Raw genomic sequence first — 23,215 nt, 5'->3', positions numbered from 1 at the left:
TGCCTGGATACTTGCACTAGGGGAATCCCTGCCTGTAGAAAAGCAAGATCTAACCATGGGCTGAATGTTTCGTGACAGGACGGTGTGATTGTAACCTGGTGCGTTCTGAGTTACCATGCCCACTTACCATGCTCTACAGTAGGGCAGAGGGTGAGTGAGAAGGCATGCCGTCCTCGTACCATGCCCTGCTGCCCACTGGGGATAGAAGAGGGGGACAAGGGTGGCAAGGCGCAGGGTCACACACTGCCACCAAGAGAAAGAGGAAACAGTTCTCTGCTGGCTGTTGGGCAGAACTCAAACTGAACAAAATGTTTTTGCCCGGTCCTCCTCTGGGAGAAGGAGTGGTGCAATCACCATTTCCTAAAGAGCAGGATCCTGTATCCCAAGTGACATGAAATTCAGCCAAGTATTGTGACCCATACTCAGAATTCGTGCTCTGCATTTAACCCATCCAAAGTGCAAACAAACAGCAGTGAACACACACCCAGAGCAGTGGGCAGCCATTTATGCTGCAGCATCCGGGAGCAGTTTGGGGTTAGGTGCCTTGCTCAAGAGTACCTCAGTCATGGTATTTCCAGCCAGAGACTCGAACCCACAGCCTTAGGAGTCAAACTCTCTAACCAATAGGCTGCCCATCTCGGGAACGCTGCTTGCTCTAATGCTTAAAGGGCCTGGCAGGGGCAGAGATAGGCTGCGCTGTTCTCCTGTGGCTGGCTCCGTGGTGCGGCTTGGGTGGAGGTTGCTGCTGTGGCCATGCGAGAGCAGAGTAAGGGACTTTAGGAGGGTGCCCTCTGTGACAAGTAGATGGAGGGGCTGCAGTCGGTGCCAGGACAGGATGTGTTCGATCTCCTCCATCTGCTTTTGTGCTGCTGAGAACTGTTGGGCAAAATTCTTGACCGCGTCACCAAAGAGGCCAGTCTTGGAGATCGGGGAGTCGAGATATTTGTATTTGTCGGCATCTTTCATATCTGCCAGGTTCAGCCATACGTGGCATTCCTGGACCACCAGAATGGACATCACCTGATTTAGGGACCACACATAACTTTCATTACTCGTAAGGCACGGTCTGTCATTGTGTGCAGCTCCTGCATCAACCCTGTGTCCCAGATATTGGGAATGGATACTAATGGTAAGCATGTGGCACCCCCAGGTACCAATCAAACAGCCCTTGAACAATTTGGACGGTGGAGCCTTCCGCGCAAGCCCTAGAAAGCATATCTGTCAGCTCTGGGTTTGACTTGGTTAATGCTACCTTCCCTGAAGGGGTCAACGCAGCCAAGTCTTTATCCCTGGAGGACTCTTGCTCCCCCTCCAATGCAGCAATCAACATCTGGTTCTCCACTGAAGCCCCGGAGATAACAATGTGGTAGAGGAGTGAGGAGCCCAAGGAGATGTACTTAGCCGGAGTGCCCTCATTGTGATCCTCAGGCCACCCTGGCTTTTCTCCTAAGTCCTCTATTCATGAGGAGAAACTAAATCAGGGTATAGCAGAGAGGACTCAATCTCATTTGAGGTACTCGAGTCTTGACCACAGCATCAAGATGTCCATCATGACTCTTCATCATGACATGACTCCATGAAAGCCAGCTCAGCATACTAAGCCCAGGCATGCGAGACAGCAATTGTGACTGTCAGATATATATACATACACACACACACGCACACACACACACACACACACACACACACACATACACACATATACACGCACCTAAAGGATTATTAGGAAAACCATACTAATACTGTGTTTGACCCCCTTTAACCTTCAGAACTGCCTTAATTCTACGTGGCATTGATTCAACAAGGTGCTGAAAGCATTCTTTAGAAATGTTGCCCCATATTGATAGGATAGCATCTTGATCTGATGGAGATTTGTGGGATGCACATCCAGGGCACCAAGCTCCCGTTCCACCACATCCCAAAGATGCTCTATTGGGTTGAGATCTGGTGACCGTGGAGGCCATTTTAGTACAGTGTACTGTTCAAGAAACCAATTTGAAATGATAAAACGAATGTGACGAATACGATGATCAATTGGCACTAAGGGACCACCACCACCAGCCTGCACAGTGGTAACAAGGCATGATGGATCCATGTTCTCATTCTGTTTACGCCAAATTTTGGCTCTACCATCTGAATGTCTCAACAGAAATCGAGACTCATCAGACAAGGCAGCATTTTTCCAGTTTTCAACTGTCCAATTTTGGTGAGCTTGTGCAAATTGTAGCCTCTTTTTCCTATTTGTAATGGAGATGAGTGGTACCCGGTGGGGTCTTCTGTTGTTGTAGTCCATCCACCTCTAGGTTGTGCGTGTTGTGGCTTCGAAAAATGCTTTGCTGCATACCTTGGTTGTAATGAGTGGTTATTTCAGTCAAAGTTGCTCTTCTATCAGCTTGAATCAGTCGGTCCATTCTCCTCTTTCGCCCACAGGACTGCTACATACTGGATGTTTTTCCCTTTCCACACCATTCTTTGTAAACCCTAGAAATGGTTGTGCATGAAAATCCCAGTAACTGAGCAGATTGTGAAATACTCAGACTGCCCGTCTGGCACCAACAACCATGCCACGTTAAAAATTGCATAAATCACCTTTATTTCCCATTCTGACATTCAGTTTGGAGTTCAGGAGATTGTTTTGACCAGGACCACACCCCTAAATGCATTGAAGCAACTGCCATGTGATTGGTTGATTAGATAATTGCATTAATGATAAATTGAACAGGTGTTCCTAATAATCTTTTAGGTGAGTGTATATATAAAAGTAAAAACAACTATATATTCATACAAATATAGTCATAATTATTTTATATTGTACATTTCAGTATCTATACAAATAGAAAAAAGGATTTTGTGTGTGTGTGTGAGAAAGAAGGAGAGTGAGAGAGAGGGGGGGGGTAGTAATCAGCTCTGCAAAAAAACTGAGATCCAGCAATAAGATTAAGCAGCCCTACTGTAAATGATTCAGCTTGATCTTAAAATATTATTCCGTTGTTCAAAAGAGCTTGCCAGATTTTTTTTTTACATGACCATCATAGTGTCTAATTTTACCTTTATCAAAGCATACATTTCGTGACACTTTGGAATAGGGATGTTCATTTTAACCGTTAACTGACCATTAAGAACCTTGACCGTTTACTACAATCAGTTGAACGGTTTAAAATTAATTTATTTATTTCCAGTAATTAATAAAAAATATTTATAAAGGTTTGCTGCATGGTTAACATATGCTTTGTATATAGAGAAAAAAAACATACGTCGCGTAGGCCTATAGTAAGTTGCATTTTATTATTTCATTCAGAAATAGGACTACTACTGACGCAAATTTTTACAAACATTATAATAAAATGTAAACATAGCTAGTAGGGCTGTGAATCTTTGGAAAGGCGGCAATTTGATTCACAATTCATAGGTTTTCGATTAGATTCAAACTATTTTTGCAAATTTAGAAGGATTCGATTAGATTCACAATTAAATTCGATTATAATGATTTGATTCCCAAAATTATTTAAATGTTTCACCTAAATTCTTTAAATGCTTAGTCAGGAGGCAAATTACAGTAGCCTTTATGGTTCGAGAACCATTAGATTTTTATTTGTCACATACAAAATTATATATAGCATATATAACCAGCAGTGAAATGTGAGTCAGGTCCGCTCCATGGACAGTGCAATTATTAAGGGGGGGGGGGGGGGGGTGAAATGCTATTTCATGCATACTGAGTTTTTTACACTGTTAAAGAGTTGGATTCCCATGCTAAACATGGACAAAGTTTCAAAAATTAAGTTGTACGTTTGAAGGAGTATTTTTGTTCCCAAAATACTCCTTCCGTTTTGTCACAGGTTTCGGAAAGTTTTTTTCGAGTATGGCTCTGTGTGACGTTAGATGGAGCGGAATTTCTTTATATGGGTCCTAGGGCACGTCTGCCGGAAGAGCGCGCGCTCCCGTACAGCAAGGCTGAGCAGCACAGACATTTCACTGATCAGAGCTATTCACTGATCAGAGCGAGAGCGTCGCGAAAACTCCCAAAAGGAGTGTGTTTTTGGTTGCCAGGGCAAGATAACCCTGCACAGATTACCAAAAAAAACTGCATTAAGGGACCAGTGGATGGAGTTTATTTTTACAGAGCATCAACTGAGTTGTGCAAGTGTTTTTGTTGGTTCTCTGCATTTCGAAGATGCTTGTTCACAAGGCCCAGTTTGACGACGGATTTGCGTATCGTTTATTTCTTAAGGATGATGCAATCCCAAGGAAAAAGGGTCACGATCGTGTGTTGGAACCGCAGGCGGTGAGTAAAACTGCTTCAAATATCTCCGCCTCCTTGTTAGTGCGTTCCCTCCCATGACGGAGACCCGGGTTCGAGCCCCGCTCGGAGCGAGTCGTTGCTACTGCTGCTCTCGTTCAGTTTCAGCCTCTGGATCTGATTCTGGATCATAAATAAACGGCTGAATCTGGCTGTAAGCCATGGTTTGTTTTGGATGATTTTCCCTCACGATAATGTCACAGCTTCCACATGCTCTCAACGCAAAAGCCTATTCGCACTCGTGATTCTCTAGCTCCGCCCATACGTCACGCCTCCAGTCGCTCTGGTTTTTCCGGGAAAAATTGGTACAGATTATCTTTCTCTTATGAATATAATAAAACTAAAGACTTTTTGGATTTATGAAGGATGCAGTACTACTCTATATGTACTCAAGATTAACAGGATATTGAGTGAAAACGAGCATTTCACCCCCCCCCCCCCTTTAAAGAAAACAACACAGATGAAAATATACATAAATAAAGCTATGTAAGAATGAAATAAAAGTAAACAATAAAAATATAAGAATAAAATATAAAAAATGTATATTGTAGAATTAAATATAGAACGCAAAATAATGTGCATGAATGTAAACTGTAGTCTTAAATATTAAGATGTACAGGGATGTACAATGGGCATATATGCATTTTACTGTAGTCTTAAAAGTCAAGATACCCAGGAATGTACAAGAAGCAGATAGCCATTGACAAACTACAGAAAAGTAAACTACTTCAATTTAGTATTACTGGCCACGAGTCCTATAGATTGCACATCAGCTGCATCAGAGACGAACGGAGCATGAGCACAATCTTGTGACAGTCTCAGGCGTTAAACAGTGGAGCACGTGAAGGATAGATGCGAGGCATGAACACGCTTCAAGGTGTCCATTAATTCACGTGTAGTAATTTAATGTGTATATATTTTGAAAGCATTGAATTGCTATAGAAATCGCGATTCATTCAATTCTTAGCTATTTGAATCGATTACTGTCTGAGATCTGCGATTCACGATTCAAAAATAATGTTTCAAGATCGATGCATATGAATCGTCAGGGTTTGTAATCGATGCATCGAGAAAACGAGTGAATCGTTACACCCCTAATAGCTAGGCTATTTTAGTTCCCCTCACTCCACAACAAATCCCTTTTAATTAACAGTATTTATAAAAGAACAAAGATAAAAAAAATTGGTCTTTAAGGCACAGATCTCACTACATATTTAAACTGAGGAGTGTTGTTTTAGTTTTTTCTTATGTTTGATTGACTGTATTTTATGATAATGAACAGGCTGCATTGTCAAGGTAGCAAAGCTTAACTGTGTGCGCACATGCAGTATCAGTGCAATCACTACAATTTTTTCCTTCTAACAACAGTAATTCAAATAGCTTTAGCCCACCCTGAAGCAGATGGGCTATAGCAGCAGAAGACCACACCGGATGATTAGCTGCTCTGTATTGTTTGTGCAAGTGAGATGTAACAACGTAATAAACAATTCACTTGTGCTGTGGTTGTTGGGCTGAAATACTGCACTGCTCACCACACCACACAGAGGGAATATGTAATGCCGTGCATTCACAGAGAATATTTAGCCCATAAATTCAGAGAGGATATGCAGTTCATATGACATGGATATTCACTCAGCCTGTTCCTTTAGGAATGTTAATTTCCCTTTAGTATAAGATTTAGTTGCCATTTTCTATTGTTTTACAATTGGTCCTTTTGACAATTGTACATACCTATATTTAGTGGCGTTTTCTTGTACATCAATCATTAAAGGCACATAATTTATAAGTTGTTTGTGATAATGCAGCCATCATCTAACCTCCATGTGTTCCACATCATGACCATCCATTGTGTTGACTGAATGGCCACACAGAGCAACCCTTGGGCTATGAAATGTCCATCTTCCTCTGGTTTGGAGCTCAGTGCTCAAAGCTTTCAAATGGCACTTCAAATGTCACATCCTAAACGCATTGTAAAAATTCAGTGTTTCACAGCACAATGACACACATTTTTAACAAAGCTGTATGTCAAATGTTCCTTTGAAGTGCTCTTCAGAAGGACTGTGGTCAACCAAGATTTTTCTAGCATGTTTTTGCATATTTGTAAATTGCATGTCCTTTATTGAAAACTCTCTTCTCTTTTGTGTCACTTATGTCTGCTCTGTCCAGATACACAGAGGAGTACAGTATGGATTCAACCAATGCACAGTAAGTCAGAGCGGAAGTGTGGTAACGTCTAGTCTTCCATGGCGCATGTCTTATTAGGTATCCTCACCTATGTTTGGACTGGAGAGTCGTGACTCATATATATATTTATCAGACTATGTTTTTCTGAGTGATCTATTTAGCTGTACAAATGAGACTGTGATAAATGCAAATAAAAGCTTTTACTCCACAAAGCCTACTGTATCATGTTTGATACACAGATTTCTTAGACCTCTAAATTATCAACACTATCAAAGCTGATGAAAAACCTGTTGATCACAATCTTCTGCATGATTTTTTGTTATCTGATTCATAGTTTATGCTTTTTAGCAACTAAAAGCACATTTACTAAACGGAAAATTAGCATGAGATTGCAATCATTCCATTAAAGTGCCGATGGAAATGGAAAGTTTTGCAGCTGACACAGCTGACTACTGACAATGTGCAATTTAAAGGACACAGACATAGCCGGTTCATTTTCATAATGATCATCGCAATCAAGAGCAGTGCAAAGTAGGATAGCAAAAAATGCAGAGACAATGATGATCAGGTGTGGGTAATTTAACAACACATCTGTAATATGGATTAAAAACATGCTTTTGGGGGGAGGGGGGCTTTAAGTAATGTTGCAAATGGCAGTAAATTGATTTACTAACAATAAATGTTATTTTGTTAATTATATTGCAAGATGAACGCAAAGCAACTTAGGTTTACTTGATTCCCTTCCAAGGGAACTCAAACTGCATCCTTCAGTGGTCGCTATGAGGAATGCCTTCAGCGTGACCTGAAGAAATAACATTGGCCGGTGACAGCCTATGACGTCACTACCATTGAGACCCAGTATAAAAGGGTGCAGATAGAACATGTCTTCCTCTTCTTTGTCTTCAGTGACGGTTTTGTATGAAGTGTGCATTCTGGTAAGGACACTCTTCTTTTTGCTTTATTATGGCAAGCAATAGTAAGACATTTAATTTGTCTTAATTATTTGGCACCTGATGACACACACAACATTTGCATCTTTTCCTTGGAGCAAAAAGCACACATGCAATGTCTTCAAGGGGGCAACCTGCATGCATTGTGATTGTTTTTCAATGAAAAAGCTCTGCTCTTGTTTGTCTCTCTTCTCGATGGGAGGGAGACAGCCACTGGTTCCTAGTGGCTCAGGACCCGCTGCTGCTGAGGTATGGAGGAGAATGAGTTCATGGGGGAGCTCAACCCTCCTGCCTACACTGGGCTGATGGACATTATGGAACACAAGTCAAGCCTTGCCGTGGAAGTTGGTCAGGAAGAAAACAGTTTGGGGCCGTTTGGACGAACGCTACCTCTCTGACTATAACCCTCCAGCTCAAGTGAGCCTACCATTCCTACCAATTTCTTTGTGGAGATTGAGAAGGCTTGATGAAATCTTTGTTCTCCACGCATCCACAGATTCTAGCATTCTAACTATGCCCATAGTTAGGGTCAGGATCTTTCCCCTGACGAGGTTCATGAGCTGCGTCACACCACAAATCTCGCCCTCTGTGCCACTAAACAGACTGCCACTGCTATTGGCAGGTCTATGGCTGGGCATGGTGGTAACGGAGAGGCATCTGTGTGAACTGGCTGACATCGGGGGAAAAGAGAAAAGCGTTCTCCTTGATGCACTGGTTATATGCTCCCCCACCTGCAGGTGGGGCTAACAGGAGACATGGGTCAAAAGGTAAGAGACAAGGCCTGAGGAAGTGACCCAGATAAGGTGGTTATGTACTAACGTACTCACTTCCTTCTGTGGGCATTAACATCAGCCCTCTTCTTCCCCTTCCTAATTCCCCCTAATACTAACCCCTTCCCCAATCAGGCTTTATGAAGCCTCACTGGCAAGAATGGGGTATAAATGAAATGAGCCTTCCACTTAGAGGCTTCTGCACACTTAAGACCTTCATTCTGAGGGTCTTTGTAAGAGGCTTGCTCTGAGGAGGTTTAATCATGTCTATGTATGGCTTCCGGGCAAGTTTTGATATAATGGTCAAGCTAGTGCTGCTTCCCTCCAAAGTAGGGTGATACTAGGCACTGCTCTTTCAAACTTCTACAGCAGGCGGTATAAGACTCTCACTCTCTATATACTGAGGTATGGGTTTGACAGGGTGAAAGAGTCCGGTGTCAGGGCTCTGTAAACAGATGCTTCTTATGGTCATAGTCTCTTAAAGACAAGTCATGTCACTCAGCAGCCTTCTTTGAAAAGCTCCTATCTCTTTGAATGAGATAACATCCAATTCTCCAAAACTGCTCACTAAGTTTAGAATTAAATTTCATATTTGAAATCACCAAAGAAATCTGACAACAACTGTGTCATAAATGTTGTTACTTTTGCTCAAATCACGTTATAAAAAGCTTAGTTCTCAGGCTAGATTAGCCAGTATGCATGAGCAGTCTTGAGAGCATGTCTCAGCGTGCTGACTGTTTTTATAGCAACCGGGATGCTTCTAACGGCAGCTGCAGTGATGCGCTGACTTTACTGATTAGAGACTGGTTCTTTCATTCAGAAGGTAGGGCTTCCTACGATTGAGTGGGGCATATTGAGAGTTGCATTTTTTCCCATTCAAAACTATATGAGTGATAGTCTTGGGTATTCTATAGGGTATTCTTGGGTATTCAAACAACTTATATAGTCTTTGTTAAGGTCAAGCTTAGCAGTGCTCTCCTCACTGCGGGAGTCTTGAGTCTGCTGGTCCTAGAGCAATTATGTTCTCTTTTCAATCTGAGAGGCTAGGACTCTGCTCCCAGAGCACAATGTGCAATCAGTGGTGCTCTGTGAGTTCTTATGGTTTAGCTTAGCTATGCTCCCCTCACTCTAGGGGGTTGCTTATGAGCATGCCACTCCCAAGATGAGCATCTGAGTTCCCATCTAATTTCTGAGAGTCAATTGCTCCATTCCAGGGCTCCATGAGGCTGCCATATCAGGTTGTTAATCCATCTTTGCCTCCCTGTTAGGCTGCTCTTATGGTTAAGTTCAGCAGTGCTCCCTTACTCTGGAGGGTTGCCTATGAGTACGCTACTCCCAAGGTGAGCATCTGAGTTCCTCTCTCATGTCTGAGAGTCGAGTCCTCCTCTCCCTGGAGCTCCATGAGTAAGACTAGGACTTTTCCTAGACCTCTATATTGGCACTTAGTGCTTCCTGAAATCAATGTCTATGGTAAGTGCGCACACCATGCATCCTGCACTTTCTAAAATCCTTTTTGGTAAGGGTCACACACAACCGGCTCCATACACTTTCTCAGAGTTGGTCAGGGCTGGTTCTTACAATGGGCCCCTCTATAAATGTTTGTCTTTAATGATTACTATGGTTCCCATCTTAAGAGAATGGTAAATTTCCATCTCTGGTACAATAAAGCCATCCCTTGCAGTCTTCAGTATACTGAGGCTCTGCTTCCAGCAGACGGGTAGGCTATCTTTGAAGCCTAGTAGGGCTTGATGTTTTATCCTCTTAGGTGACAGGTGATGTCCATATACAGTAAATATCAGAAACTAGACTAGAATTGCATAATTTTTTTTCGTCTTTGAGTGTGAGCTCCATATTCTCCTATACCATACTAAATTAGCCATAAATGCCATATATATCGTATAGGATTCTCAAAAAAAAAAAAAAATGTTTATGCAAAAGGGTTAACTTGTAGGGTAAATTGATTCCACCATTTGAGTTTGAGGACTATAATTGCAGAAGTCAAGACCAGAGTAGAATAGCTCCTTTACCGGAATCTGACTTGCTTCCCTGGTAAAACAACTTTTGAGTTTGGCGGATAAGTGCTTACCTGGATTATGGTTAGAAAACATGCTGCACTCGTCATGTTATCTAGTTTTAAACTTCCTCTGTCAAATGTCTTTCTGACTCAAATCATGATTATTTACAGTTTTTCAGATTTTTGGGGTGAACTATTCATTTGTCCAAAATGTTATGTTATGCTCTCAGAAAAAAATGTTTGTCATTTGGATGTTCGGGTGTCATTGGGAGTTACCTAATATACCTAACATACAGTATAGGTTTTCAAATTCACTTAAATTCATATATTATTTGTATACAAAATAAAGAGCCACAGAATCTAAACAACAGTCAAGCCAGTGGTTTAAGTAGCAAGGGTCTGTGCTTATATAATGCTATTAAATGAGTAAAAAGCACTCAGAGAACTATATTGTGCAACTACACACAAACACTTATAAATGTAATCTTTTTATTTTCTTACCCCAATGCTAAGAAAACTCTTGATTTACAAAACGATGTGAATGTCCCCATTCAAACTTTGTGATATTTCCCTTGGAATGCTCTGTAAAGTAGGCTGACATGAGCACACAGGCTCTGAGATTTCAATATTTATGCTCCTCGCTCTATAAATAGAGCTAACACAGAATCTGTCAGTTGGAGAGCTAGCGTACGTGGGTGGATCGAAGGTAAATTTTTTGGGTTGGCCAAATCAAAAGAATAAAGATTTTTACAGAGACTAAATTACCATCAGTTCAGCTATAATTGAACAGCCCTATTGTTCCATGTTGGCACAAAGTGTTATGGATTTTCTTGCAATTATAACTTCAGTCTTTTCTAATGAGAGAACCAGTTTGACAGTCAGGCAGAGCAATTATTTCTGGCACAGTGAAGAGTTGTGGACAAGTTCTGAGTGTGTGTGATTGTGTGTCAATTGATCCATTCTTATGTATATGTGGGCTGCGTAAATTCAGTCTAGTACTATTTCAAGAAGCTGGTATTTTTATTTTTTTATGCATTACACTGGCCGTTATTTTATGTTTTGTGTGTGTGTGTGTGTGTGTAAATCCTTTTTTTTTTTTTTTTTACTTCAACACAACAGCCCTCACCCCAGTAAACAAACCTTATGTGTGTCACCATCATCACCATGGAGACAGAGCAGTGGAAGCAGGAAACAATGGCTGTTCTCTAGGATCTCTCTCTTTCTCTGCTGGATATGGTGCTCATAATTACTGCCTGCAATATACATCATGTCATGACCTTGACAAATGTAAAGGGTTTTGGGAAGCTCTAGCCTACCATTATTATGATGCTTGTGACATCACAAATAGCAAGCATACGCAGTATAAATATTCTCACAGTGAATGCCCACCACAAAGATTTCAATGGACAATGTATTTTACAAGCTTAAGATATATTATTCCTTATCATCAAGAAATGTACATAAGTGGGGTAATTAGAGGCAATGGTGGTTATATGGAAAATACAAAGTTTTGCCAAATTGTATTTATTTCTATATTATATGTAGTCTCAAATTCAAGAAGAAAATAGTTTTTTTACTTAACATATACATCGCATTTTCAATTTTCTAGGGAATTATTAAAGATGCTGTAAACTATGAAAGGTGTGTGTGTGTGTGTGTGTGTGTGTGTGTGTGTGTGTGTTTGTACCTTCTTAACCATATTTTGGGGACAAATTTGTACCCAAAAGTGAGCTTAACCATACCCTTTGGGACGTCCTTATTTGTGGAAGTGGTTTAAAAATAAAGTAATCTAAGATTTTTTGATTATTATTATTATTGTAAAAATGCAGAAATTTTTCTTTAAGGGGTAGGTTTAGGTGTAAGGTTGGTTAAGGGTGATACAGTATGTACAATATAAAAACCATTACGCCTATGGAATGTCCCCATTTAGATTGCTAAGTAAGTGTGTGTGTGTGTGTGTGTGTGTGCGTGTGTGTGTGTGTGTTTATTTCTATTTAAGACAATGCTCTATGCATGACAGATAGGACAGAAACACCAGTAGGTGTCCTGGGAAATTGCACATCTCTGTGACGGTTGTGAGTGCTCTATATTCGCTCTCTGCTGCAAATCATAAGTTGTGTCCAAAATCTCATACTGTCAAATGTCTGCATGTCATGTAGATTTCAGAATCTTGTTGAAAGCATTGGTCATTTTGCCACCTTGTGTTTGTGAATACTTGTTATTCGGATACACATACTACTTTTTTGTTATAGTGATTTTTGCATACTATAGACACTCCGGGTCAAAAGTTTGGAATAATTATGATATTTATTTATTTAAGATTTGTTTTTTATTCAGCATATTAGAAATAAATAATATCTGCTGAAACGTAAATAAATTTGAAAATATATTAAAATAGAAAACAGCTATTTTAAATTGTAATATTTCACAATATTAATGTTTTAATACAGGCAAACATTTAAAATTCTTAATTATTACAAATTATTTTGACCAGTAGTGTAGTAAGGAAGTAGGCTGAAATGCTCCAATATTAAAGTAGATACTGTAATGTTTGTGTTTGCAATTCCTTGCATCAGGATTTCTGATGTATTAAAGTTTTTGGATTGAGTCTAGTTGGATGTCAGACAAAAATAAAATAATGTAAATTAACAAAAAGGCTGAAATCACATTTAGAAACTAAGTACACACTTCTATTCGATTGTTAGTTCTTCCTGGGATTCACCCAGAAGCATCTCAGTAATGATATGCATTATTAGCATTAACGTGATAACTTATTATTATGGAGCATTGTGTGGGTGGAGACACTGCAGATTTGTGACGCTAAAGTGGATGTTTGGGCTAGATTCAAAGATACTGGATTAAGGATCTTGATGGATGTTGCTGCAGTATAATGCCATTATATAAAAATTCAAGCTTATAGATAACAAAATAGTGTAACATTTGTGAAATATTCATTTACAGATGGGAGAGGCTGATGTCTACTGTGAGTTCATCTGAAGCACAAGCGTTTCTAATGTTACTTGTCAGATGTCCTAAAAGATTTGAAACGCTCTTGTACATCTTAAATATGGATTTTGAGATTAAAAGTTATTTACGCTCTGGACAGTTTTAACTGCATGAAGTTTTGTATGGTGCTGTTAATAGTTTTTTCACCAAACACATGATGCTTGGACATGCTTTACAATGAGCATTCAATGGTGCATTAAAGAATTGCTTTGTGAATGCACAATACAAAGCACAATATATTATGAATGAATAAAAAATAAAAATGTGTGATTATCATAGCATTATCATTATAAAGTGTGATTATGTGTCAAAATATTTTGGGTCTAACTGTATCATATGATCATTAACGACCGCTGCACGTAAAATAAGTTTACAAAAAAATATATTTTAAGCATAATTTTATTTTTTTCCACAGGGTGCAGGTGGAATTTTATGTAAATGAAAACACTTTCAAGGAGAGGTTGAAGCTCTTCTTCATCAAAAACCAAAGGTCAAGTAAGTAAAATCTTATAAACCTTGGAGCCAACTAATTTTTTTATTTTTTTTTTTAAAAAAGCAAAATCCATCAGGCATAAAGAATACTCAATTTTACTGACCTCAATATCAGTATATGCCCACATTTGTACAATGCCTTCATATTTTTTGTCTTTTACGTGGCTTATTACTGGCTAAATCATCATAACAGCAAAGGTGACTTAGTTTTAACTGTTTGTGTAGATTTATGATGGTACTATAAATGTGCAGGATTGCCAGACTATTGAATCTAGAATACATTTTCCAGATGGTTATTTTTTCCCTATGGTATGAAGCTCCACTTCATTATTTACTGTTTTGCAGGTCTCAGAATACGCCTCTTCAACCTCTCCTTGAAGCTGTTAACATGCCTCCTCTATATAATCAGAGTCTCACTAGATGATCCAACTAACCAGGTCCCATGTGCACGGTGAGTCAGCATGATATTTAAAGGGATAAATAGAATATGAAATTTCTGTCATAATTATCATCATCATCATCATATGTGACCCTGGACCACAAAACCAGTCTTAAGTCACTGTTTTCTATTTTATTATATTTTATATTATAATTTATTCCTGTGATGCAAAGCTGAATTTTCTAATATGATGATCTGTAGTTCAAGTAACAAATTCAATTAATATCAGTTTTATCAACATACTGTGATGCGGTTTGTCAGGATACTTTGAGGAATAGAAAGATTAATAGAACTGCAGTGGTTATAGAAAAGAATCATCCCCCGTTAAAATAATCCCATTCTGTTGCTTTGCAGCCTGTTTTATCAAGCTGTATTTTACTCCGTGTAACTTATAACACCCAAGTCAAAAATATAACACTACCATGTCAGGAATTTTTTTTTTTAAATAAAATAAAAAATAAGGTTAATAAAAAGGATCACCTCCTCCTAAAAATGACTTGTGATCAGCTCTGGTAATTTTGAAAGGAGCTTTTCACTGGAGCATTACAAGCCTTGGTAGTGCAGCTGAAGTATTGATTTCTTCTGCAACAAGAGAAAAAAAAAACACACACACTCTTAAAAAATGCCCATTGTTCCATGTAAAATCAGGCAACTCCATTTCCACTTGCATACTCTGGTCTGGAACATTAACGTAGAACAGTATAATAATATAAACAAAAACGACTTGTCCAATCATCTTAGAGGACCTTAACTAACTGCTGTGTAATGACTTCAACTCTTCTGGGACATGAAAACAGCAGCACACCGAAATAAAGTGCATTATAGTACGTCTCAAAAGCACTGTTTAAATTGCTTGAAAGCACCTCTTGGGATCAGCCCAGACTTCACATCCTGAAGTGTCCATTAGAGTCGCTTTTAATACCAGCCACAAAGAAACATTCAGGGACAATGAGGGACAGTGTGTATGAGTTAGTAAGTGATAGAAAGAGAGAGGAGAGGAGAGGAGAGGGTGCCCTACTAGCAGCAATCAAACGAGAGAGGCCATCTCACGCTGTCGTTTATATCAGAGCCAGCAGGCATGATCCCTCAGTGTTTCAACCCTGATGTCTTTCACTGTTATGTCTGTTATGTACTAACTGACTGTTTAACGTGATTATAGGAAACACTGCACAAACATTACAGATGCCCTTTGCAACAAAACCTGTGGCAACTACACAACAAACCTGACTGCAGATCCCACACAGATAAACTGGTGAGACCTCTCTGCACTTAGATATCATGACAAATCAAACTTATGAACTAAATAAAGTGTTCGTTCTTGAAAATTCTCTAACTTTCTTGTCTTTTTGTTTGTTTTTCTCGGTGCTGTGTTTTTTGAAGGGAGCTAATATTCTGGGTGAATAGGAGAGTTCCTGTATGGGCAATACAGGTAGGTAGAGATTTTTTGTTGTGATTCCTGAAATTATTATTATTATTATTATTATTATTATTATTATTATTTGTACAGCAAACATTTTAGAATCTGTTTCTTTGAAAAAATCTCTATTTTGGTGCTTTAGAATCTTTATCTAAAAAGGCTTTATTGGCTTTATTGGATTTCTTCTGGCACTGAGCACATCCATTAAAAGAATAAAATTAAAATAACTAAAATAGCAATGCATATTACTAATCAAAAATTAAGTATTATTATATATATACGGTACAAAATATCTTCATGGAACATGATCTTTACTTAATATCCTAATGATTTTTTTCATAAAAGAAAAATCTATAATTTTGACCCATACAATGTTTAATTTTGGCTATTGCTAAAAATATACCCCAGTGACTTAAGGTTTTGTGGTCCAGGCTTACATACAGGTCATTCTCAAAAAATTTGCATATTGTAATAAAAGTTCATTATTTTCCATAATTTAATGATAAAAATGTAACTTTCATATATTTTAGATTCATTGCACACCAACTGAAATATTTCAGGTCTTTTATTGTTTTAATACTCATGAAAACCCCAAATTCCTATCTCAAAAAATTAGCATATTTCATCCAATAAAAGAAAAGTGATTTTAATACAAAAAAAGTCAACCTTCAAATAATTATGTTCAGTTATGCACTCAATACTTGGTCGGGAATCCTTTTGCAGAAATGACTTCTTCAATGCGGCGTGGCATGGAGGCAATCAGCCTGTGGCACTGCTGAGGTGTTATGGAGGCCCAGGATGCTTCGATAGCGGCCTTAAGCTCATCCAAAGTGTTGGGTCTTGCGTCTCTCAACTTTCTCTTCACAATATCCCACAGATTCTCTATGGGGTTCAGGTCAGGAGAGTTGGCAGGCCAATTGAGAACAGTAATGCCATGGTCAGTAAAGCATTTACCAGTGGTTTTGGCACTGTGAGCAGGTGCCAGGTCGTGCTGAAAAACGAAATCTTCATCTCCATAAAGCTTTTCAGCAGATGGAATCATGAAGTGCTTTAAAATCTCCTGATAGCTAGCTGCATTGACCCTGCCCTTGATAAAACACAGTGGACCAACACCAGCAGCTGACATGGCACCCCAGACCATCACTGACTGTGGGTACTTGACACTGGACTTCAGGCATTTTGGCATTTCCTTCTCCCCAGTCTTCCTCCAGACTCTGGCACCTTGATTTCCGAATGACATGCAAAATATGCTTTCATCCGAAAAAAGTACTTCGGACCACTGAGCAACAGTCCATTGCTTCTTCTCTGTAGCCCATTTCCTGCACACGCCTGTGCACGGTGGCTCTGGATGTTTCTACTCCAGACTCAGTCCACTGCTTCCGCTGGTCCCCCAAGGTCTGGAATTGGTCCTTCTCCACAATCTTCCTCAGGGTCCGGTCACCTCTTCTCGTTGTGCAGCGTTTTTTGCCACACTTTTTCCTTCCCACAGACTTCCCACTGAGGTGCCTTGATACAGCACTCTGGGAAAAGCCTATTCATTCAGAAATTTCTTTCTGTGTCTTACCCTCTCGCTTGAGGGTGTCAATGATGGCCTTCTGGACAGCAGTCAGGTCGGCAGTCTTACCCATGATTGCGGTTTTGAGTAATGAACCAGGCTGGGAGTTTTTAAAAGCCTCAGGAAACTTTGGCAGGTGTTTAGAGTTAATTAGTTGATTCAGATGATTAGGTTAATAGCTCGTTTAGAGAACCTTTTCATGATAGTACAATATTGCTTCACTTCACTTCAATAAACAAGAAGTTCTTTTGCTTAAGTTACATTTTAGACATAAGATTGACAGATACTTTGTCTGTTTTTGGTCTCCAACCAAATTTATTCTAAGCCACTAAGTCATAACAACTGTATGGGTGCTTCAGGTGTTTGAGTGAATGATTCAGTGAACAGTGTGCTTTGAACAAATCAATTAACTTCATTTGAAGTTGAGTCAAGTGAGTAACTTGTAAGGGAAACATGTCCATTTAGCTCAAAGGGAATCATTTAAGATTTTAAAGGGAATTTGAACAGAATCACTGTTTCCCGGCTGATCACTGAGATGGCCAGCGATTCACTGAACGAGCCATATAACATCAAATCTGCGCTGCATATTAATATCCAAACTATAGTGAAAACACTATTAATTAGCACAGTATCAAGATCGGCAGTTTAAGACATTAACTTGTAAGCAGAAAACACAAGATACTTCTCTTTTCAATATGAATAAGGCTTTATTAGATAATTCATAAGATAAGACATATTAATCTAACACATCAAGCACACGCACTCACACATTCACACAAGTTGCAGGAAGTGAGAAAGTTAGGAAAGGATGAGTTTAAGAGAATGAAAATGTGAAATCCCAAGTTACGTGAAAGCAATACGTGAAATTGCACAGTCATGAACAGCCATCAGTCACATAATTAACCCTCGCATTGAGTTCCTCAGTGAGGTTAAAATTATATTAGATGCACCAGTACAGATGTGAGTCTGGAGGCACTTGCATTGCCTGTGTAAAGGGGTTCCCTTTGTTGTAGTTGAAAGGGGGTTTCCCGAGGTTGCTGATTGGCTGGAAGTTCAGTAGTCATTGGAGTGACATCTTGGGAAGCCCGTGGTTGGGCGTTGGCTGACGATACAGAGTTGTGTGGGCTGGTTGAAGTTGAACGGGCACTCAAGGTCAGACTCAGAGACACAGCGTTAAATGGAAAAGAGCAGAAGTAAAGTTTGACGAGACTAGGTGGTGTTTCTTCTTATCGTGGCTAAGTAGCAGCAGGCGTGCAGACCGAAGCATGCTGGAACCGCGCTCAAAGAACGCTAACAGTGATGACTAAAAGCATGGCTAGGAGCAAAAGCTAAAAGAAGGCTAAATAGCAAAAGCTAAGAAGCAAAAACAAGCTAAAAGCTCAATTTTATGGTGTCCTGATCAAGCACATGGTCCAAATGTTCCCGCTCTTGCAGGGTATAATTTTGGACATGATTCCTATAACAAGAATATGATACATTTGACAAATAACTTTATCACAAATAACAAGAAACGTTTCAAGCAACCAGATTCAAACACATACATACTAAACATGAATATGAATCCTTAAGCTATCCAATAGTTATTAAAAGACATACACAATAAGTGATTACATGGTAGTCAAATGTGTGGGTTACATGTAAATGAATATGGAGTGAAGCAATATTCATTTATAAGTCTTTTGAGTTCATTTTGGTGCATCTACATCTATAAAAGACAGTTCCTGTGCCATTCTCTGACATAAAGATGTTCTGTGGAGACCAGAGGTTAAAAAGTCCCCTTTTAAAAGAAATTTCAGTCTGGTTCTGCTAGGTGGGGTGAAGTCAATCCAAGGATCTTGTTTATTGCTCTCATGGGTTTTCATGTGATGGTCGGCTGTGCAACTCTTTGACCATCAATATTGATTACTTGCCCCAAATTTGACAATCTCTTCTCCGAATTGAAATTGTCAATAAATGTTCTAATGGTGTTAATGTTGAAAGCTGTTCTGTGAAAGAGTTGGTTGGTTGGTTATCTTGCTTCTGACTTGTGGCACTAGGAATTGATTTGCAACATCCTGTTGCCTTTCTGAGGAATTTGGCTCATGTTTCAACCATGGTCCTGATCGACTCTTTCATTTGTCTGGTTCGGGTCTGATATGCTACATCTGTCTCGTTGAACAAATTGCTCGAGTTAATAATTTAGAGACTTTAAAATTGTATTCTGTCCTGTTGGCTGCCTGAAGTTCTGAACTAAACCAGACAGCTATAGAGAAAGTTAATCTCAGTATACTCTGTTATTGATAGTCGGCTAAGCTAGTCGCTTTGGATAAAAGCGTCCGCTAAATGATTAAAATGTAAATGTAAAATTATGATATTGTTTCTTGAACCACAGGTGACAGTGGCCTTAATTAGCTTCTTGCAAGCTATGCTCCTGGTGTATCTCAGCTACAAGGTAAGATTATTGTCATTATTCTGCACTCGTGAGCTCTCTAAGCACTGATCTAAATTAAATCTATTTCAGCTACTCTTGGGCTGCTTAAGGGCCACTTTATGTCTTTTGATCCCCTATAATAGGAAATGTTTCTCACTTTTTACAGAAAAAAAAAAAAACTTGTCCAGTTTGTTTTCTGCTTCTTTATCTATTTAACAAGAAACAAAAGCTGAATGAGCTTAATCTTTTTTGGAATTAAATACTGTGTCTGAATTTAGTGTAGTGTACTGGTTTCTAGCCAATATGTGAACTTTTATTTTTCTCTGCACATAATAGTGGGATATAAGAATAAAAAAGGTCATTGCAGCTTTTTATCTCACAATTCAGGTTTTGTTCCAGAATTGCAATATACTGTGTAAATTCTGACATTTTTTCAGAATTCTGAGTTTACATCTGTGAGATAAAAAGTGGCTTTTTTATTTTGCTATTCTGGAAACGGGGATCCATACAATCTAGAATACCATCCAAGTACATCTGTAATTTGGATGCAGTAATTACAATGTCACATGTTTAGGACATTATTTTAGATTATCACATTATGTGAATTAGGATGTTTTTAGATTTTGCATTAAATTTGCTTTTTGTATGCTTCTGCAGTGTAACAATTATTTAATTTCTAGGGGAACATTTGGGAGCAGATTTTCCAAATCTCCTTCATCATTGAGATGATCAATACAGTGCCGTTCATAATTACAGTAAGTGATGAAGATATCATGTGGACACAGAAGCACGTATCCAGTTGCTGCCATCATAAAGTCATTGTTGATAGTAATTGTTGAGTACTGATGGAATAGTATTGTTGTGATTGATTGTAATTATATGAGTATCCATTTCCATTTGAAAGCCAGTTGTGAGAGGCAATGATTATTACTGGAATGTAACAATTAGCCAAGTAACAAATTACCATTTTTTGACCTGCAGTCAGTGGGAGCAAATTACAGGATGTTTAATTCCTTTGTTCTAATGACATTACAGATGTATAAGTGATACACAACACAATTTTCTGTTTTCTGTTATAAACGTTTTGACTTTTTTCTTATAGTAGATTGCTAAGGAGATATGAATCCTCTCCTTTTTTGCTGATGAAAGATATATATTTATAAAAAAAAAAAGAAATACTGTTTTATTTCAAATGCAGAGTTAAATGCCTTTTGTCTTGGTTTTTAAACTGATTGGCAATTTACATACAGTTGATCTTATATTTGGTTTTGAACTGTCTATTATTTTATCATCTGAGTTTTTATGTACAATCATCCTTCATTCTTTGATCTTTCTAGATCTTTTGGCCTCCGCTGAGGAACATATTTGTTCCTGTGTTTCTTAACTGTTGGCTTGCCAAATCAGCGCTGGAGAACATGATTGTAAGTAGTTTTTGCAGCTGTGGAGAGCATTTCACATGCCTACAGGAAATCAAGTTGAGTGTCTAGCAGAATAACATTGGTGTTGATAATATTGCTGTGTTGGGAAGCTTTACTTCATTATGCACTTGACAAATAAAAATGCATCGTCAATGAGCAGTAATTTGAGAGGATGCCAGCATTCCCTTCCATGCCAGATGGTTGGGTCAAATGGCCAGAGAGAACCTGGCAGGGCGAATGTACTTTTACAAATCCTTTAAGCAAAGATACTGGTTAAAGAGATGTGCTTACAATCACCAAAATGTAGCATGGCATAAATATTTATCTTTTACCACAAAGCTTTCCTAAAATATATTGACCGTGTGAGATGAATATTATGGATGTAAAAAGGAGTCATTAAAGGCCTGATCTCTTATGCACAACACTGTCGTGGTCCGAATTGTTGGTACCCTTAGTAAATATGATCAAAAAAGACTGTGAGAATAAATCTTCATTGTTAATCCTACTGATCTTTTATTTAAAAAATTTACAAAAATCTAACCTTTCATATACAGTAGTATTTAGAATGAGAATAAAATAGGGGGAAATCTCATTATGAAATAAATGTATTTCTCTAATACATGTTGGTCACAATTAATGATAGGCTACCCTTTTAGTCAATATTCGTTTTGTTGTCAGTGACCCATTTTTGTCTTGATTTTGATGTTTGTTTTTAATCTTTTTCCTGCTGAAGATCCAACCTTGGCCAATTATAATCTCTATAACCTGTACAGTCAGTTTTTTTTTTATCTGTTGTTATTTGATAGAATCCATGATGCCATTGTAACGATAAAATCTCCATAACTACGGGGAGAAGGAGGCGGGAACGGGCGGACAATCAAAACGAAACGTTAATAATCACAAAATAAACAAAACAGCAAATAAAAAGCAAACCATAAACTAAAAGCCCAGGCCTGGTCCTCTCTCGTCCTTCACTGTCTTCGCTCCAGTTTTATATCCTTCCATCTCCTACGTGGGACTCGAGACCGGCGGTGGGGCGCAGGTGTCGCTGATTTTCCAATCATTCCGCCGGCCTCACTCCTTGTTCCCACGTCCCTCGCACCCCAACCCCCCCTCCCCCCATCACATACCCTCGAGACTCCGCTCTACTCCCGGAGGGGGGTGGGGGGGGGTGCTTATGGGGACCTGCGGGAACCTGGGGGTAGGACAGACAAGGGGAGAGAAAAGGAGATGGAAGAAGAAGTGACAGAGACGAGAGAGGGGAGAGAGGGAAAAAAAATTCCGGTTCCCAGACGCACTGGTGCTGGGCCCTCGACCAGCTGGGTGATCTCCTCCGCTGTGCCTGGCGGTGGCACTGGACGGCCCTCAGCGGACTGCACGACACTCCTCCGCCGCCCGGTAAACGGCGACGGCTCCTCCGGTTTTGGGCAGACGGCAGGAGTCCCCTGTTCCCTGCTCCTCCCCCTTCCTGCGGATGGCAACAGGCACCGGCCCCCTGGCGAACGGCCCCGGCAACTCGCTCCAGCCCACCGCCTCGAGCATCCATGGCGGCACACTCCTCGCCTGCTCGATGGCACCGCGGATTCACCACAGCGGGGAAGGGTTCTACACCAGCGCGTCCCTCCTTCTCCCGGACTTCCGCACCACTGTAATGATAAAATCTCCATAACTACGGGTAGCAGGAGGCGGAAACCGGCGCACAATCAAAACGAAACTTTAATAATCACAAAATAAACAAAACAGCGCATCAGACTGATGCGCGCAAATAAAAAGCAAACCATAAACTAAAAGCCCAGGCCTGGTCCTCTCTCGTCCTTCCCTGTCTTCTCTCCAGTTTTAAATCCTTCCATCTCCTACGTTGGCACGGTTGGCACGGGGAGGTGCTCAGGTATGTTAAATCCACTAGCCAATTTTCATTGCCGTTTTCTCTTTAACTCAGAGATGATTGGCCTCCCAGGTGAGACCCCATATGTCGTTTGACATAACGTCTCCATTCCCTCCATCAGGGAACGAGGGTTATGTACGTAACCGAGAGGTTCTGTTTAAAGTTCCAGTTATGTCTGGCAAATGAATATGCTATAAAATCGGCCTGATGTTGGAAATGGGAATTTCCCCCCAACAATTTTTATATATATTTTTTTATGTTTTTTTTTTTTATTATTTTTTTATTTTAATGAAAGATCAAATGGATAAACAATTCAGATTTATTTTCCCAGCATTTTTGATCATATTTACCAAAGGTAACGACAGTTCTGAGCAC

At 39.5% G+C, this 23,215-nt stretch overlaps 1 protein-coding gene across 1 annotated transcript in view; it reads left to right on the top strand.

The window, feature by feature from the left end:
- Positions 1–23,215, top strand: part of LOC113079377 (potassium channel subfamily T member 1-like) — a 54,311-nt gene that overhangs the window by 5,021 nt on the left and 26,075 nt on the right. Inside the window, 8 exon segments of the mRNA XM_026251633.1 lie at positions 6,467–6,505; positions 13,640–13,719; positions 14,062–14,167; positions 15,315–15,407; positions 15,536–15,584; positions 19,499–19,558; positions 20,218–20,292; positions 20,875–20,958. Coding sequence (XP_026107418.1) covers positions 6,467–6,505; positions 13,640–13,719; positions 14,062–14,167; positions 15,315–15,407; positions 15,536–15,584; positions 19,499–19,558; positions 20,218–20,292; positions 20,875–20,958 — 586 coding nt within the window.

Source organism: Carassius auratus, chromosome 5 (assembly GCF_003368295.1).
Source record: "Carassius auratus strain Wakin chromosome 5, ASM336829v1, whole genome shotgun sequence".
In the NCBI taxonomy this organism is placed as follows: domain Eukaryota; kingdom Metazoa; phylum Chordata; class Actinopteri; order Cypriniformes; family Cyprinidae; genus Carassius; species Carassius auratus.
The sequence above is the reverse complement of the archived record's forward strand: the minus strand, read 5'-3'. Positions and strand labels throughout refer to the sequence as shown.